This window comes from Cervus canadensis, chromosome 8, assembly GCF_019320065.1.
Source record: "Cervus canadensis isolate Bull #8, Minnesota chromosome 8, ASM1932006v1, whole genome shotgun sequence".
NCBI lineage: Eukaryota > Metazoa > Chordata > Mammalia > Artiodactyla > Cervidae > Cervus > Cervus canadensis.
In genome coordinates this window covers 25,147,753-25,167,536 of record NC_057393.1, presented here as the reverse complement: position 1 = coordinate 25,167,536, position 19,784 = coordinate 25,147,753, and the positions used below count along the sequence as shown (strand labels likewise).

The 19,784-nt window shown below is 40.4% G+C and overlaps 1 protein-coding gene across 1 annotated transcript in view; it reads left to right on the top strand.

Moving 5' to 3' along the window:
- The window catches only part of SORCS3 (sortilin related VPS10 domain containing receptor 3), a 619,218-nt gene that overhangs the window by 460,251 nt on the left and 139,183 nt on the right, over positions 1-19,784 (top strand). The window contains exon 7 of the mRNA XM_043477073.1: positions 8,147-8,265. Within this exon, the coding sequence (XP_043333008.1) occupies positions 8,147-8,265 (119 nt within the window). The remainder of the gene's footprint in view (positions 1-8,146; positions 8,266-19,784) is intronic.

The following is a 19,784-nucleotide window of genomic DNA, read 5'->3' as shown; positions in this document are numbered from 1 at the left end:
TATTTAATACTCTTAAAAGTAAAATATACTCATAAATCTGAAGGTAACAAAAATGTAATGTAATTCAGTTCAGCTTAACTTGCATTGCAGTTCAGTTCAGTTCAGTCACTCAGTCGTGTCCAGCTCTTTGAGACCTCATGGACTGCAGCACACCAGGCTTCCCTGTCCTTCACCATGTCCCAGAGCTTGCTCAAACTCATGTCCATTGAGTCAGTGATGTCATCCAACTATCTCATTCTCTGTCTTCCCCTTCTCCTCCTGCCTTCAATCTTTCCCAGCATCAGGGTCTTTTCCAGTGAGTTCTTCACATCAGGTGGCCAAAGTATTGGAGTTTCAGCTTCAGCATCAGTCCTTCCAATGAACACTTGGGACTGACCTCCTTTAGGATGGACTGGTTGGATCTCCTTGCAGTCCAGGGGACTCTCAAGAGTCTTCTCCAACACCACAGTTCAAAACCATCAATTCTTTGGTGCTCAACTTTCTTTACGGTCCAACTCTCACATCCATACATGATCACTGGAAAAACCATAGCTTTGACTAGACGGACCTTTGTTGGCAAAGTCATGTCTCTGTTTCTTAATATGCTGTCTAGGTTGGTCATAACTTTCCTTCCAAGGAGCAAGCATCTTTTAATTTCATGGTTGCAGTCACCATCTGCAGTGATTTTGAAGCCCCCCCAAAACAAAGTCTGTCACTGTTTCCACTGTTTCCCCATCTATTAGCTATGAAGTGATGGGACCAGATGCCATGATCTTAGTTTTCAGAATGTTGAGTTTTAAGCCAACTTTTTCACTATCCTCTTTAACTTTCATCAAGTGGCTCTTTAGTTCTTCTTCACAATCTGCCACAAGTGTGGTGTCATCTGCATATCAGAGGTTATTGATATTTCTCCCGGCAATCTTGATTCTAGCTTGTGCTTCATCCAGCCCAGTGTTTCTCATGACGTACTCTGCATATAAGTTAAATAAACAGGGTGACAATATATATCCAGCCTTGATGTACTCCTTTCCCTATTTGGAACCAGTCTGTTGTTCCATGTCCAGTTCTAACTGTTGCTTCCTGATCTGCATACAGTTTTCTCAAGAGGCAGGTCCGGTAGTCTGGTATTCCCATCTCTTTTAAAATTTTCCAGAGTTTGTTGTGGTCCACACAGTCAAAGGCTTTGGCATAGTAAATAAAGCAGAAGTAGATGTTTTTTCTGGAATTCTCTTGCTTTTTCGGTTATCCAATGGATGTCGGCAATTTGACCTCTGGCTCCTTTGCCTTTTCTAAATCCAGCTTGAACATCTTGCAGTTCACGGAACACGTACTGTTGAAGCCTGGCTTGGAGAATTTTGAGCATTACTTTACTAGCGTGTGAGATGAGTGCAATTGTGTGGTAGTTTGAGCATTTTTTGGTATTTTGCATTTACTGAAGCTTTATAAAGTCAGTGCTAGGAGAGAAGCAAAGATGGCAAGACTTTACTCCAGGCTTCTAAGGAGGTGATTCTTTTGGAAAGGTTTGACACAGTGAGAAATGCTGGACTTCACCGTGAAACTCATTGATGTAGATGGATGAGAAACTTGCCTTACAAAACTCCTGGTGGAGATGTGGCATATTGGGAAGACTAAGGATGCTGGGGTATCTTCTTCATCCTCTTTCAGAATTCCTAAGTTCTCTGATTAACCTCTATGTAGCACAGATCCCAAGGCATGTTCACATGTGTAAATATTCCATCTCTGTCACTGGTCTGGGATTCCTCTCAGGGCAAGAATCAGACTTATATTCTCAGGTTTCTGGAAACTCAGGGGAGTGTCTGATGCTACACCTTCTCTATACACTGTGACTAAATACAAAAGAAATGAATCAGTGAGTCTAAAGTCACCCCTTCTCACCAAATGAGACCCTTGGTCCACCATCTGCAAGATGGGGAGGCATGAGGCTGGCACAGTGGTGTGATGGTACCACCTTACAGCTAGTCAATAAAGTTATGAAGCAGATCTCTATTCCCAGTGTAAGGAACAAAGCCTTCAACTTTTAGTTTTTGTAAGTAGAGGAGTGACTGTACCAAATCTTAGAAATACTTTAGAACAGCATTTGATATTTAGAAATACACCAATCGTGAAGATTATGTGACTCTCACTCATTTGGGAAATCCCTCTCAGGTTTTACCACAAGAGTAAGTAACCAAATGAGAATTTCATTTAGTCTAGTCTTTCTGGTTTTAAGTTCAAAAATAAGGATTTACCAGTTCAGTTCAGTTCAGTCGAACAGTTGTGTCTGACTCTTTGTGACCCCATAAACCACAGCACGCCTGGCCTCCCTGTCCATCACCAACTCCTGGAGTCCACCCAAACCCATGTCCATTCAGTTGGTGATGCCATCCAACCATCTCATCCTGTCGTCCCCTTCTCCTCCTGCCCTCAGTCTTTCCCAGCATCAGGGTCTTTTCCAATGAGTCAGCACTTTGCATCAGGTGGCCAAAGTATTGGAGTTTCAGCTTCAACATCAGTCCTTCCAATGAACGCCCAGGACTGATCTCCTTTAGAATGGACTGGTTGGATCTCCTTGCAGTCCAAGGGACTCTCAAGAGTCTTCTCCAACACCACAGTTCAAAAGCATCAATTCTTCTGTGCTCAACTTTCTTTATAGTCCAACTCTCACATCCATACATGACCACTGGAAAAACCATAGCCTTGACTAGATTACTTTGTTGGCAAAGTAATGTCTCTGCTTTTTAATATGCTATCTAGGTTGGTCATAACTTTCCTTCCAAGGAATAAGCATCTTTTAATTTCATGGCTGCAGTCACCATCTGCAATGATTTGGGAGCTCAGAAAAATAAAGCCAGCCACTGTTTCCACTGTTTCCCCATCTATTTGCCATGAAGTGATAGGACCAGATGCCATGATCTTAGTTTTCTGAATGTTGAGCTTTAAGCCAACTTTTTCACTCTCCTCTTTCACATTCATCAAGAGACTCCTTAGTTCTTCTTCACTTTCTGCTATAAGGGTGGTATCATCTGCATATCTTAGGTTATTGATATTTCTCCCAGCAATCTTGATTGTAGCTTGTGCTTCCTCCAGCCCAGTGTTTCTCATGATGTACTCTGTGAATAAGTTAAATAAGTATGGTGACAATATGCAGGATTTATCAATGTCCACCAGTTATAATGTAATTATATAATACCTTCCAAGGGCTTTCCCTACCTCAACATCCACATACAGTTTTTACTCTCTTTCTTAAAAATTCCCTTCTCTCATAGAACACTTCTCCATCCAGGGTAAACACAAGCACTCTCTCCTTTTTCAAGTCCTCCTTGATTATTCCAGCTCAGGCATGCTTTTTCTTGTCTGAACACCTATAGCATTTAGAGGAAATGAACAGTAATGTCAATCCAGAGTATGACTTTACTAGTAGGACTTGTGCTATCATGGTCTTCTGATTCTCCACAATAAAGCAGAACATTACTTGCTATTAATTGAATGTATGAAGGATACTGAGTGTTAAATCCCCTTTTTTCTCTCTTCATAATAAAAAAAGAACTAATTTTTTTTGATCTTTTAAAATGTATGCTTTTAATATGCTATGTACCAAGCATATTTCATGCCTAATCTTATTTAATCCTGATGACAGTCCTGAGAGACAAATACTAGCTTGTTTGCACTTCACAGCTGAAAAGTGGTACTACTGCTTAACCAAGGATAATCAGCAAGTAGCAAGTTCAGGATTTGAATTTCACACTTTTCCTTATAGCATGTTAAAAAGCAGAGCTATTACTTTGCCAACAAAGGTCCGTCTAGTCAAAGCTATGGTTTTCCCAGTAGCCATGTTTGGATGTGAGAGTTGGACCATAAAGAAGGCTGAATGCTGAAGAATTGATGCTTTTGAACTGTGGTGTTAGAGAAGACTCTTGAGAGTCCCTTGCCCTGCAAGGAGATCAAACCCATCAATACTACAGGAAATTGGTCCTGAATATTCATTGAGAGGACTGATGCTGAAACTGAAACTCCAATACTTTGGCCACCTAACTCAAAGAGCCAACTCATTAGAAAAGACCCTGATGCTGGGAAAGACTGAAGGCAGGAGAAGAAGTGGACAGTTAAATGGTTGGATGGTATCACTGACTCAGTGGACATGAGTTTGAGCAAGCTCCTGTAGTTGGTGAAGGACAGGGAAGCCTGGCGTGTTGCAGTCCATGTGGTTGCAAAGTGTCAGACATGACTGAGCAACTTAACAACAACTTTCTACCTTCAGAGGCCTTTCTCTCACACCACAATATCCTTGAGAGATCTGGACTTCCTTTTTATCGGGCATCTTGTATTATTAAAACATACAAAAGTGCCACAGGCATGGGACTTCCCTGGTGTTCCAGTGGTAAAGAATCTTCCTGCCAATGCAGGGGTGGGGTGGTCCAGGAAGATTCCACATGCCAATGGGCAACTAAGCCCTTCTACTGAGCCTGTCCTCGCGAGCTGGAGAGCCACAACTGTTGAAGCTGCACTCCCTAGAGCCTGTGCTCTACAATAAGAGAAGCCACTGCAATAAGAAGCCCTCACACCACAACTAGAGAAAGCCTGCATGTCGAAACGAAGACCAGTCCAGCCAAAAATAAAATAAATGAATAAATTTTTTTAAAAAGGTGTCATAGTCATTAGAAGCCTATTTGGGGATCTCAAGTTATATGATAAATATCTGCTTTCAGTTTCATCATAGAATCTTTATTCAGCCTCATTTGGAGATAATGTCCCAAGTCCAAGTTTAAGACCTTTGGCAAATTAGAGGCTTGAGCCAAGTGGTGACTCCTGCTCACCATACGACACCCATAATCTGCTGTGGCCTCCAGTCATTTCCACCTGGTAGCCTGGCCTGCCTGACTCATTCCTCTCCCCAAGCCCCCCACTTTGGTTCTCCCCAGGCAGCGGGTGCAGTAACACTTATTATTGTGTCTCTTTGTTTTGGAAAATAAAAGTATTGAGGCTTCTCAAATATGAGTCTGACCAAAGACTACAAGGGCCCTGACTTTTAAAACTCATTTTAGTGCCGCTTTCCTGTTGAATTGGACCTTTGGTTCCATGCTGGGCAGTGGCAAGCAGGGTGGGTGCTAGCAAATAGGACAAGTTTGGCAGAATAGCTCACCTACCAGGGGCCAAGGTTTAGGTAGGTTTTGGTTTTGTTCAGGGTGGCCTCGAATACACCTGAATCTTTTTTCAAAGTGTCCAAGTGTAAGAGTAAATAATAAATAGACAGGGAGGAAATGAGCCCGTGGGAGGGATAAACAGATGTCCTCCTGTGCACACCTTTGATTACTGGTATAAGGAGCTTTCCAGGTCGCTTGCTGGCAAGAAAGAAGCGGGTTGTCATGTCAACACTTGTGGTTTCTTTACATGTATTTACAGCTTTTCGCTGGGTTTTAGTGCTTTAGGAACAAATTACTCAGGCAGTGTGGGGCCAAGAATATTCCTGGTGGACAGGCCATGTGCTCCAAACGGTAACCTGGGCTTCTTGCCTTCCCTGTCCTCCCAGCCAGACGTGCAAAGCCAGGCCACTCTTGGCTTTCTGTGCGGACAGAGACAAAGAGGAAGAGGGCTGCAGGCTGCACTCAGGGAATAGGAAGCAAGCTGGTCCTGCTAATGATTCAGGCGTAGGGGGATGGGGCGCTGTCTTTTCTCTAGAGGGTAGGGAGGGACCAAATCACAGAATCGAGATGCACAATGAATGTCTCCTGGGCTTGTTTGGGCTGTGGGTTTGCTTTGTTTGGCCTTGTACTGTTTGGCCTGTATCATATTTTAAATTTAAATTAGCTGTCAATTTTTTAAACATTAGGAAATTTCACGCTTAAAAAGTTGGGACCTTTACCTTTATGTAGAAACTCAGAACATCTTATTCCTGCATCTCAGTGATGACTGATGCAGAGAAGCAGCTCCCCCATAAAGAGGCAAGTGTTGGTCATGTTACTATAGTCCCAGCTGTTCCGCAGTGATCCCAGACACTGGGGCCATGTGCCAGGTGTCATTCATCATCTTTCCCCAACTCAGTTTCCTCTTGTGTTATTCGCCTGGCCCCTTAGACATTTGATTTCGATAGGCTAGTTGTAAAAGACCTTCTGTTTCACAGAAAAATATCTGGGCCTTGTCCCCTGTCAGTCAGAACTGTTGCTGGTTTTTGACCCAGGAGGGATTAGCTGAGGTTAGGGTTGAGAGACGATGCTGGCTCCTTTCCTCAGGTTCACCCAGTTTCCAATCCATCCTGCACCTGAGTAGCAGTTGTGAAATGGATACAGCAAGCAACCCAGATGGGAAGGGCTTGTTGAGGCAAGTGGCAAGGGTCATGGATAGAAGAAGAGAGATTCTGGAAGCACTTTAGGGACAGAATTCGAGGTTTGGACCAGCTGGGTTGCATGTCATGTGGAAGAAAGAAAAGTGAAGAGGCTTGAGCTGCTGGGCAGATGATGAGACTGCTGATGGAGAGAATGAACTCAGTGTTTGATGTGTCTGGGTTTAGGATACCAAAGCAAATTGACTTTGCCCTGATATAGACATTTGAAAAGTAGGGCTATCACACGTAATGAATTCATTTCCTACCAAAACACGTTTCTTTGTTAAATTAGCATTGTGTTCATTAATAAATGTGTGTAATAGCTAGCTACAGATATGTGTGAACCCCTTCTTAGACAGCAGGGCCTTTCAGAATAGAAAATCTCTGCCTCATTCACTGCCATATCCCTGGTGCTTTAAAAATAATATCCACTACGTTATATACACACAAGAAGTACTTGCTGGATCATTCCATCAATCACTTAATTAAAGGACAAGAATTATGGATAGTTTAAAGTACCCTTGTTATAAACTCAGTTATTATAAATTTTTGCTCATTTAAAGTTTTGCCCTCATTTATCTCTGCTGCTTACCACTCCTTCCAATGTCGCCTCCAGTACTCACACACACCTGCGCACATATTTAAGTGGGCAAGTGCATTAGATGTATGTAGTAATGCATGTCATTTTAGGCAATAATAAAGAGTTCTCTGCTTTTAATCCTAAAGTGATCTTTACTTTTTACTTTGACCCATTTATTTTTAAAGCAAGTGCATGCAGAGGTTTCTTTATAGAAACACACCTGTAGACTGTTGGATTCCTCATTCAGTGCATAGATTTCAGGGGTTGATTGAGGAAGGTTCAGCTGCTAGGTCTTTAGAAGATTTTACAAGTAATTATATAATAAGTAAATATATTTTTATTGTAGACAAAATAAAGATGTGTATAAAATAAAAAGGAAAGGCCCCACTTCAACTCTGTCTCGTTAAGCCGATTCCTTTCCCCAGAATTAATCATAGCTCATTTGTGTAGGTATTCTTTAAAAACATTTTATTTCTATGCAGTTATGGCACAAACCTATATTTATAAAGACATCTTTATTTGATTTTTTTTTTCATTAATTGGATCATGCTGTGGGTGCTCATGCATGCTCAGTCGCTTCAGTTGTGTCTGACTCTTTGCAACTCCATGGACTGTAGCCCGCCAGGCTCCTTTGTTCATGGGATTCTCCAGGCAAGAATACTGGAGTGGGTTGCCATACCGTCCTCCAGGGGATCTTTCTGACCAAAGGATCGAACCTGCGTCACCTGTGTCTCCTACATTGCAGGTGGATTCTTTACCACAGCACCATCTAGGAAGTCTCTTTTATTCACAGTATGGTGCTTTGTTACATCTGTACCTTTGATTATTTAAATGTTTCTTAGTTCATGGACATTTAGCCATGGTTTCTGGTTTTCCATTGCTGTGAATAATGCCACAATGAACATTTTTGCCATTGCCTCTGTGAAGATATCTATAAGCATTTCTCTAGAAAACATCACTTGAGTTAGAATTATTGGTACAAGATATGTACATTTAAAATTCTGATAGATATTGCAAATTTGTTCCTCCAGAAATCTGTACCAATTTCTCTTTAACTGGTAGGATATAAAATTAACTCTTTCCTGCTCCCTTACCTGAACTAGATATTCTTTTTAAAAATATTATTACAAGTTCTGTGGACAAGAAAATGCAATATCATGGTTGTTTTAAATTGCATCACTGTTCCCAGGAGGTAAAGCTCTGTGTGCTGAGAGCTTTGCTGACCATTTTCCCCTGTGTCTAAGTGTCGCTCTTCCCTCCCCTTTCAGATGCTCACTACCTCACCTGCAGGATCCAGGAATGTGCCGAGACTACTCGGAGTGGGCCTTTTGCCCGCTCCATTGACATCAGTTCCCTGGTGGTCCAGGATGAATATATATTCATTCAGGTGAGTCCAGATGCACCGTCACTGGTAGAGGGAAGATGCATGGGTGAAGTCAAACTGCTCACTAGGAATTATGAGGATGGCTTCCCAGAGGCTGTGAAGATGTGGAGCTGGGGTGCTGTCCCTTCTTTGCTTTGGGTACCCAGTCCCCTGGGGAAACCCCAGACTTCTGGGGAAAGATGAAGGTGTTATGGGTCATTATTGTTTACAGGGAACTTTAGTGGCCCTCTGAATCCTTTAGTGGAATTGCTGTTTTATTCTATCAATGGGGTGTTGAAATGACCTGGACTTGGGCTGGGATTTGAGATTACTTGGAATCAAGTCTTATTAGAAATGAGTAATTAGAGATGAGATAAGTAATTTATCAAAGCCACATTCTATTTCCATCCAAAGTGACTTGTCTAATGTGGGAATGAGAATCTCCAAGAAGTTAAGCCTCTCTAGGATTTTATTTCTGTGAAAATCTAGGTCTCACTAAATCTTCCCCTTCCTTTCCAGTGCCTACCACCCCTTAAAATGTGAAGCCCCAAATTCTTGACTCCAAGAACTCTATGACTCTTAGATAAAACTGGATGTACCTAACATTTTTAGGCAGGCAAAGGAAGCCTTGGTTTAGATTTTGAGTTTCACTGGAAGGAGATGCAAAATAGATTTAAAAATGAGGGGAAAGAAAAGAAGATGCTCTACTGAGTGATGGACTGGGGTGTGTGTGTGTGTGTGTGTGTGTGTGTGTGTGTGTGTGTGTGTGTATGTTACTGAGATAAATCATACTTGGATTTGAGGGCAAGTTTGATTCCTCCCTGGAGAAGGAAATGGCAACCCACTCCAGTATTCTTGCCAGGAAAATCTCATGGATGGAGGAGCCTGGTGGGCTATAGTCCAAGGGGTTGCAAAGAGTCGGACACGACTGAGCCACTTCGCTTCACTTGATTCCTCCCAACCCCGCCTTTCCACCTTTCTCCAGTCCCTTGTTTTCCAGACTGCTTCCTCTAGGAAACAGTTTCCTAAAGTTTCTCCATGTTCTAAGTTTTCTCTGCCTCACTCCTGGCCTCTCTGTCCATAGCAGGACTATCTTCTATGTGAGACCTTCTGTGTATTTCCAAGCTGGGTACGACTTCCTTGAAATTTTGAAGCTCCTATCATCTGCTGTTCCTCTAGCACATAGGTTATTAGGCATTGTTACTTAAGTCTTAGTGGAGTTGTCTATTTCCAAATTGTGTTTTGCACTCGCTGAGAATAGGGACAATGTTTTATACACACATTTTACACTGAACCTTCACCCTAACAAGATGTCTTTGCAAATCAAGGATGCTCAATGACTACTTGTTTTATTGATTGACTCTACATGTAGCAGTTACTTTTGTTTTCTTTTTTACAAATTAGCTGCAAAGATTTTTGAGGTCTAATATGATACAGGAGAGGTTTCACAGGTGGCGCTCATGCTAAAGAACACTCCTGGCAATGCAGGAGACAAAAGAAACACCAATTTGATCCCTGGATCAGAAAGATCTCCTGGAGGAGGGCATGGCAACCCACTCCAGTATTCTTGCCTGAAGAATTCCATGGACAGAGAAGCCTGGTGGGCTATGGTTCATAGTGTCGCAAAGAGTCAGACACGCCTGGAGTGACTTAGCACACATGCATGCATGATATAGGAAACGTAGCCAGCCATTCAAAAACCAGCTTGAAAGAAGGAGTAAAAGAGAGATTTCTGTGTTTACATAATCACTGGTTTCTCAGCTTGTTTAAAAGCCAGAATTTTAGGGAGTTTTTTTCTAAATTTTGGCAGGTCATCGATACTACGATTTTCTTATTCAGTTATTTATTGAATACATACAATGCACAATACACAGTAGTAGGCACTACAGTTGGTGTTCCCGAGCTTTCTGCCTTTGACCATCTTAACCACCACCAGCTCCACCACCACCCACCCCTCCACCCCACCTGCCACTGCCTGGGAGAGCTCATGGTTTTGAACATCTTCTCCATGTTCTGATAACTCTTAAGTGAATGTGCTATGACCTCTATCATGTACAGCAGACCTACATATCTAACAGCCGTCTCAGTGTAGCTATTACATAGGTAAAATATAATTGCCATGTCCCCTTTGAATTTCAACTACCCTCAGGGTAGGGTAGTTGATGGTTGAGTTGAGTTAGTCTGCCAGATCATTCAGGGTAGAAACCTGGATGTCATCAGTTAAAATTAAATGAACCCACAGCCTCTGCTAATATCACTGTTAGTTATTTCTCAAGTGTTTCCTTTCATTCTCTTCCCATTGTTATGGCCCCAGTTTCAGGCTTTATTATTGTTTTCTCAGTGTTTAATTTTTTAAGGTAAAAGCACAGGGATGATTTATGAATTTACCAGTCTGATTGCCCTTTTCTTAATGCTAATACTGAGTAAAATGATGAACATGGCAGAATTGTTTCTGGGAAATATGACTTAGAACTTAAAATGTTCAGATATTTTTGGTTTCATTTCCTTGTATTGCATAAAGTTTTCTGTAACTGCAGGCTGATATCTGTATTTGTTTTCTAAATGTTCTGAAATACTCTTTTTTAAAAAAATATTATTGTTCTGGAAACCAATAGAGTTTTTTTCTCTTTGATCAGTATTAAAATTTCTTTTGAAAGAGATATGAGTTCCTAGTACTCAAAAAAGTTTATTGATTCCCTACTACATTGTAGACCCCCTGTTTTAGGTGCTGGGGTAGAGTTCCTGTTTTACATGCTAATGGGAGACAGAAAAATATGTAGATGATGTGTGTATATACATACACACACACACACTGATTGATATATATATATATATATACACACACACACACTGATATGAAAGGCCATGAAGGGTAGTGGCTAATGACCTGTAGTTTAGAGCCTGACAGCCGGCATTTATTCTGACCTTTGTCAAATAGCTGAATGATCTTGACCTCATTAGACTCATCTATAAAAAGAGGAAAATTGTAGTATCTACTTCATGGGTTGCTAAGAGGATGACATTTGTCAATCAAATCTATAAAGCACCAAAACAATGTTATATAAATGTTGCTTTCTCTTTATCTATCTTCTATATCATCTATTAATTTAGTTATAGAATATATCAGATAATGGCAGTGCTATGGATCAAAATAAATGAGGGGCCATGAATTTTGGCTGTCTGTAGATACTTCTATTTAGGATGACCTGGGAAGACCTCTTTGGTTGGGGATCAGGGAGAGAATGGCCAGAGTCTGCAGTCAGAGTGGGAAGAGGAGCCAGGTCTCTTGTGCTCTATGCTTTCTTGAGCTCCTGATGCAGATGTGGGGTAGGCAGGTAGAAATTTGAGGCTGAGTTTAGAAGCAGGAATGGTGGAAAGGTAGGGGCTGGGGATATAAATTGGGAGGGTGGCAGTGTATTGATACTTCTGAACCACAACATTGAAGTCACCAAAGGAGTAAGTGTTGATAGAGACGAGAAGAGATCTAAAGACCGGGCCACTGGGTACTCCAATATATAGAGTTCAGGGAGATGAGGGAAATGGCAAATGAGACTTGGAAAGTTTAGAGATGACTTCAGAAAGGCATAGGCTGGTAGATTCCACAGAGTCTTGAAGGGTTTTTTAAAGGATTTATTATTATTACTAAATAATAAGAAAGAAATGGGAAACAGTAAAATAACAATGCTCCAAATAATGCAAAAGACCAATGCTCTTGAGCAAAACATTGAATTTCATTAATAATGAAGTAAAAACAGATTAAATGCTATTATTTCCAACTATCAATTGGATAAGATGAAATGAAATAAAGTCAGTGGGTTGCAGGTAAACAATAATATACATTGCAGGTACAGATGTAAGTAGGTTGCCCATCAGTACTTAATCCGAGTCCTTTGCTCCTCATAGGTGGGTTTGAGGGTTGATTTTGATCAATGTGAGAGATATATCTTAGTTCTGACGGTGTATGCTTAGTTTTTAGTTATAATTGTTTATTTTTTAAAAATTATATGATCTGTTTTCTTTGCTTCCCTGCATATGTATTTCTTTGAGGATTTTGAATATTTGTTCGAAGATTTATGAATATAATGTTATAGAGTATAGCATATCTTCTATTTTGTATAATCTATTGTTTTCCTCCTGTGAGCAGTTTAAAAGTTAGTGCATTGCCATGCCTTTCTAGTTCCTCTGCTTTCTCTTTAATTCCTCTACCACCCAGTTTTGATTGGTTATATTATCTTTTAGTGTTTGCTTTCCTATCTTGAAATGCAATTTTCTATTAGTTGAAATGTTTTATTAAGCACTGTTTAAAACAGGTAGAAAAAATAGTATGTGTGTTTATGATCGCCTTCTTTGGCTTCATTTCCACGTATAGTGTTTCAGGGTTATATTTTCCTTAAGTATAGAATTTGTGTTTTTCTTTTTGCATGTTTTCCTTGTTGCTCCGGGATGATTTATGAAAGAATAGGGGGAAGCACCATTATTACTTGGCTGTTAAAAACCATTTATAAACCCTTATATATTTTCTGAAAGGTTGCAATAAATGATTTTCTTACTCCCAGATTAGCACACCTCCAATCAGTTCACAACACTACTTCCAAAGTAATTTATTTAAAATAAAAATCAATGTCCTTGCCTTCAGTGGCTTCTCATCACCTATAGGTTAAAATCCAGTTTCCTTAACATTGCCTGTAAAGTCTTCTGCGATCTGGATCCTGCCTACTGCATCAGCCTTCTGTGAATTCCTTTCCTACCACTGTCCCTCATGTACTTTCTTTTTCATATTTTACACTTCAATAAAAATAAACTAGTTTCTATTCATGCACCATGTCATTTTTGCACTGTGTCATTTCTTGCCTAATATGCTTTTCTTGTTTTGTTTTTCCCAGCTTGGAATGTTCCTTTATCAGACAAACTCAGTCTTTAGGGTTCAACTTAGGCAGTGCCTCCTATAGGGTATCTTCCCTGACACCCTCAGTCAGATCCTATGCTGATTACTTATCTATGTGCATTAAGCCTCCTGCAACAAGTTCTGTAAACTTTAAGAGGAATGAGATTATGTCTTATTCATCATTGTTTTTCCTGCACTTGGTGTAATGACTGGTGCTCAATAAATGTTTGTTAAACTGAACTGAACTGAGAAGATAAGACACCGCCCTCATTCCCAGGGAGTGTAGTTAGTTATCTTTTTAAAAAGCAAGGGAGTCTTGTTTCTCCAACTAACAATAGAAGACAACTTAGGGTAATTGGCAATTGCTCACTGCATAAGAAATGACCATTTGTAGAATGTCTCTGTATCTTTATAGAACTGCTGTCCAGGAATTATCCATTATGTTATTCAGTGTCTTTTTTATATTCATTCATTTAAATGTATTAAAATGCATTCTGCCCAGTGGGGAAAACAGACAATGAAACAAATATAATGGAGTGTGATAAGAGATGTATTTGTGGGAAGCACATGTTGCTCTCAGAGTGAGGAAGAGCTCTTCACCCTGCCCTGGGTCAGTGCAAGCTTCCTGGCAGCTGGGCTGTAAGTATCAGTGAGACAGGTGAAGGACAAAGGGCACTGCAGGCAGGAGAGGCAGGGGTTAAATGAAGGAAGTGGGAGACCAGAGTGTATCAGGACCTCTGTCTAAGGACAGTTGCAATTGTAGGAGGAAATGAAATGGCTGGAAAATAAATTAGAAAACTGTCCTGGAGAGGCAGACCTTTTCTGTTTCCTGTCATTAGATATTGGTAGTTTTGTTTTTCCCTCTTTATAGCTGCTAAAAATTTCAAAACTAATTTTTGTGTCCATTTCAGCGGCTTCCCATTAAGCTCTATGATATTGTTTTCCTTACCACTGGTCATTTTTGATGACTTGGCACCTCTCTTCTATTTATTCAGTTGTTTTTTGTTTTTGTTTTACATTTTTGCTTGATAGTTGAATAGGTAGTCAGGAAGGGCTTTACGGAAAAGGTAAGATTTGCACTTTAGTGAGTGAATATCAACCTCCGAGGCAAGGAAAGAGCAAAGATTTCTCTCTTTGTTGTGATAAAGCTGCTTCAGAAGACCTTTTTGTCAGAGCAGCAAACCCTCAGAGACCACCAGCAGCCTCCAAAGTTTGAATCCACAGATTTGTATCTGATCAAACTATCGTGGGTTTGGGATAGGTTATATTCTTTCTACAGTGTCTGGAAGTCTGGCAAAGAACAGTCTTGGGAGAAAAAGCTATAGTTCACCCAGGCTTGGGTCCAGTCCAGTGCTCACGGGTGCCATCCCCGTGAGTCTTCCTGAGGCAGAGCTGGACACCTTGGATTGTGCTGCCACTGACAGGGTCTGTCCTCCTTCCATGTTTGACTTCTCAAGGGGAGATTTGTAAAGGCAGAGGATTTACTTCTATGCCATGACCTGAGGAGCTAAATCACAGCAGAACAGGTGTTAAGTGGCTTTGGTTTTTCACAATCTAAGGGACTTACCACTTAAATTTGCTAGCTTTTCAAAGTATTGATATCTTATATTTTGTTTAGTGACACCAGAGGTAGAACTCCAAAGGGGGAAGCCAACAGAGCCTTGACAAAAAGGAGACGAGTCTATGCTTTCATACCTTTATGTGCCCAGTGTGTTTCTTGGTAGTCTGTACGTTGGCTCTTAGAAAACGTCTCTTGATCCTAACAAAAATGGAAAAGGTTGTCTGGGAGGGTGGGATTCCAGGACTCTTAGCCCCTCCTTAAAAGTGTATTTCTGCTTAAATACACGTAGCCCCTGCTTAGAAGTGTATTGCTCTGTGTATCATGGTTCTTAGTATTTTTATTTGGCAAAAGGAATCTGCCACAGAGAAATGTTTGAAATCCACTGATGTTTTTGTAGCTGCGGACTGTGTAGGTCAAGATCAGGCATTTTTTGTGTGTGGACAGCTGAACCACTAGGAATTCAAGTAATATCCAGGTCTGCATCTGTCTCTTCATATTCATAAATGAAGTGCATGTTTTTGAGGCATAGTTATTTACTCACAAGTGAATCATCATATACAAATGTATAGACATTTGAGAGAGTCGGTTGAATAACCCAAAACCTAGCTTACCTCTTCATAATGCAGTTCTCATAATATTAATTTTGCATAAAATATTCAGTCTCTCTCATTTGCCCCTCTACAGGTAAACTTCCCATGCCCTGTATAATTTCCTTTTTGTAGACATATTATTAGCTTTGATCCTCTATCTTGTATGGAGAAGGGTCCATGTACTTCCTCACTCAGCTCCTACAGTTTCGAGAGACCCCAAACATTCTGCCTCATCTTTTACTGTTTCATCAACAAAGAGGTAAAGGTAGCCATCTTGATGGTTTTGCTTAGGGAACCTACAGTGTGACCTCCTGCTGTTGGGGAAGCTGAGCTGGAGGTGTACAGGAAGCTGTGAAATGTGTTCATCAGTCAATGCCTTTTCTGTGCAGGGGGCCCAGGGCCTAGGGTTTTGTAGTGAAATCAAAAGGAGTTAATCCTTCCCAGAAGAGCCCTTGTTTTAATGGGAAAATGTCTGCCTGAAATGCCTTCGTTCCACATGGATAAAAGAGAAATCAGTTTTCCTCTGTCCGGGCAGGGGTAGAGAGAGATAAGTTGGTTTCTATGTTCTGAGCCAAGATGGTTGGAAATCCTGTCTTTTCTCCTTATGGAATAGCTTTTCTGGTGATTATCTTGGAGCTCAGCAGTGGTTAGCAGTAAAATCCCTTCATTGATATGATTCATACCCTGGCTCTTAGGGAGTGTGTTAAAGAAACAGGATCCACACCCTAATAAGTCATCACAAGAGATTTGTATGTTTCTTAACTGAGTTAAATGAAGCCTGGTCCTTTCCTCTCTTCTGGCACAGGAGGTAGCCTTGAATGTAATATGAATTTAGCCACTTATTGAATGCTTTAATTGTACATGCAGTTGAATTTAAAAAAGAATGTATGATACTGACCTATCTTCAAATGTCTAAAGTATAAGAGAAAAAATCCATAATTAAGATACAAATAAAGTACTCTAGAGGGGTGGACAAAGCTAAAAATTCAAAGGAAGGAAGGCCACCCCAGCCCTGCCAGGTCCTCCATATCCACAAGGAGACCAGTAATTTAGTGCAGATCCTTCTGCCACTTAATGCCACTTTCATCTGCTGGTGACACTGCGTAGAGAAGACCCCTCTATAGCAAGAGAATCTGAGAGTGGAGCAATGCCATACACACGGGTGGTTCTCATATAATTCCAATAGTACAGTGAAGCCAGCGGGTAGTTTGGATACAAGTTGCTGTTAGTTTTTAAGAGTTCTGTGTATAAATATAGAAAAATAGCACCATTGCATTATTCCTATGTATTATTTGAGATAGTCTAGAAGTATTAGCGATTAACAAGTACAAGTAGCCAAATCACAGATGTTTGTTGAGCCACTAGAAATAAAAACAACAGAGCATGTTAGAGACAGAAGTTGTTGTCCCTCCTCTCAAATACTTTATGATTTGAAAGCTGGTGGTCTGATGTGGGGAAATGAATCCTGAACTCAGAGACCTGGGCTATAATCAGGAATCTGCCCCTTACTAGTCAGCGAACGAACATTGGGCAAATCACTTGGATGATCATAGCCTTAATTTCCTGATCTTTGTAGAATGGAATCATGCTAGTTTCTCTGCCTAAATTGGAAGGTTGTTGTGAGGATCAAGCAAGATAATAATGGCTTTGAAACGCTTTGAAAACAAGCCCTGTAAAATGCAAGGTTCAAGAGACTAATCTACATACAAAAATCAGCGTCACTATATTTTGTGTATGCACCTCCTCACTGAAGCGTTTTTATAAGCCTAGCATATAAAAGATTACTAATCTTTTCCTCAAATTCATCCTTTAATTATTCCTGGTTTCAACTCATATATGGACATGTGTGCATGATAAACTCGTCCCACATACCTTCTATACCCTTATCAAAGAAACCAACTTTTGTGTATAGATAACTGTAGATATACGGGGACTTAATTGTCTTTCAAGATTGCTTGGGTTTTGATACTTTAAGAGCCTGCTTTATGCACCCACATGAGTGGTAGAAAAGCCTCTATGGTGTGGCTACTATATCCCTAATAAATTTTTATTTTTCTGAAAGAAAAAAAAAAACCCCTGAGGCAGAAATTAATAGAGTGCAATCATTCAAAGAAACTATTTGGCAATACTTTAAATGATGTTAATTTTGTCTTAATGGGAGAGATTTTGAATGTTAGATAAATAGCAATTTCATCATTAGGGATACATTTACAACACAGGAGTTTAAAGAAAAAGGAAAGAGTTTCAGAGATGATCTTCAAAAGAAATCCAATGAAGACATCTTCAGGTGAAGATTCTTGAAGCACTTTCAGACTATTAGGTGTTTATAACAGGTAGCATGAAAGGAAGGTGTTTAGCCTGTATCTGGGATCTATCTCCACACATAGAATGATTTTAGTGGCTTGATGTGAAAGTTGCTGTTAGTATTTTAAACACTTCCATGAATAAGCATAAAATAGTGATCTGATTGTGAAGCAATAATATTTAGTTGACCTTTGTGTAGAATATCCCATTTCCCATGCTTCTTGCTCATGTTTGCTCAGCAGTTAGCTGTACACAGTTCACTTCAGTTGCTCAGTCGTGTCTGACTCTTTGGACTGCAGCACGCCAGGCCTCCCTGTCCATCACCAACTTCCAGAGCTTGCTCAAACTCATGTCCATTGAGTCAGTGATGCCATCCAACCAGCTCATCCTCTGTTGTCTGCTTCTCCTCCTTCCTTCAATCTTTCCTAGCATCAGGGTCTTTTCCAATGAGTCAGTTCTTTGCATCAGGTGGCCAAAGTATTGGAGCTTCAGCATCAGTCCTCCCAGTGAATATTCAGGACTGATTTCCTTTAGGATTGATTGATTTGATATCCTTGCAGTCCAAGGGACTCTCAAGAGCCTTCTCCAACACCACAGTTCAAAAGCATCAATTCTTCAGTACTCAGCTTTTTTTATGGTCCAACTCTCACATCTGTACATGCCTACTGGAAAAGCTATAGCTTTGACTAGATGGAACTTTGTCAACAAAGCAATGTCTCTGCTTTTTAATATGCTGCCTGGGTTTGTCATAGCTTTTCTCCCAAGGAGTAAGCATCTTTTAATTTCATGGCTGAAGTCACCATCTGCAGTGATTTTGCAGCCTAAGAAAGTAAAGTCTATCATAATTTCCATTGTTTCCCCTCTATTTGCCATGAAGTGACGGGACTAGATGCCATGATCTTAGTTTTTTGAATGTTGAGTTTTAAGCCAGCTTTTTTACTCTCCTCTTTAATTCTCATTAAGAGACTCTTTAGTTCCTCTGTGCTTTCTGCCATAACAGTGCTGTCATCTGCATATCTGAGGTTATTAATATTTATCCCAGCAATCTTGATTCCAGCATGTACTTCATCCAGCCCAGCATTTCACATGATGTACTCTGCATGTAAGTTAAATGAGCAAGGTGACAATATACAGCCTTGATGTATTCCTTTCCCAATTTGGAACCAGTCCATTGTTCCATGTCCGGTTCTAACTGTTGCTTCTTGACTTGCATACAGATTTCTCAGGAGGCAGATAAGATGGTCTGGTATTCCCATCTCTTCAAGAATTTTCCACAGTTTGTTGTGATCCTCACAGGCTTTAGTGTATTCAATGAAGCCAAAATAGATGTTTTTCTGGAACTCTCTTGCTTTTTCTATGACTCAATGGATGTTGGCAATTTGACCTCTGGTTCCTCTGCCTTTCCTAGATCCAACTTGAACATCTGGAAATTCTTGGTTCACGTACTTTTGAAGCCTGGCTTGGAGAATTTTGAGCATTACTTTGCTAGCGTGTAAATGAGTGCAATTGTTCAATAGTTTTAACATTCATTGGCATTGCCTTTCTTTGGGATTGGAATGAAAACTGACCTTTTCCAGTCCTGTGGCCACTGTCGAGTTTTCCGAATTTGCTGGAATATTGAGTGTAGCACTTTCATAGCATCATCGTTTTGGATTTGAAATAGCTCAACTAAAATTCCATCACCTCCACTAGCTTTGTTTGTAGTGATGCTTCCTAAGGCCCCTTGACTTCACACTCCAGGATGTCTGGCTCTAGGTGAGTGATCACACCATCATGATTATCTGGGTCGTGAAGATCTTTTTTGTACAGTTCTTCTGTGTATTCTTGCCACCTCTTCTTAATATCTTCTGCTTCTGTTGGGTCCTTACCATTTCTGTCCTTTATTGTACCCATCTTTGCATGAAATGTTCCCTTGGTATCTCTGATTTCCTTGAAGAGATCTCTAGTCTTTCCCACTGTATTGTTTTCCTCTATTTCTTTTAATTGATCACTTAGGAAGCCTTCTTATCTCTCCTTGCTATTCTTTGGAACTCTGCATTCAGATGGAAATATCTTTCCTTTTCGCCTTTGCCTTTCCCTTCTTTTCTTTTCTCAGCTATTTGCAAGGCCTCCTCAGACAACCATGTTGCCTTTTTGCATTTCTTCTTTTGGAGGATGATTTCGATCATAGTCTCCTGTACAATGTTACAAACCTCTGTCCATA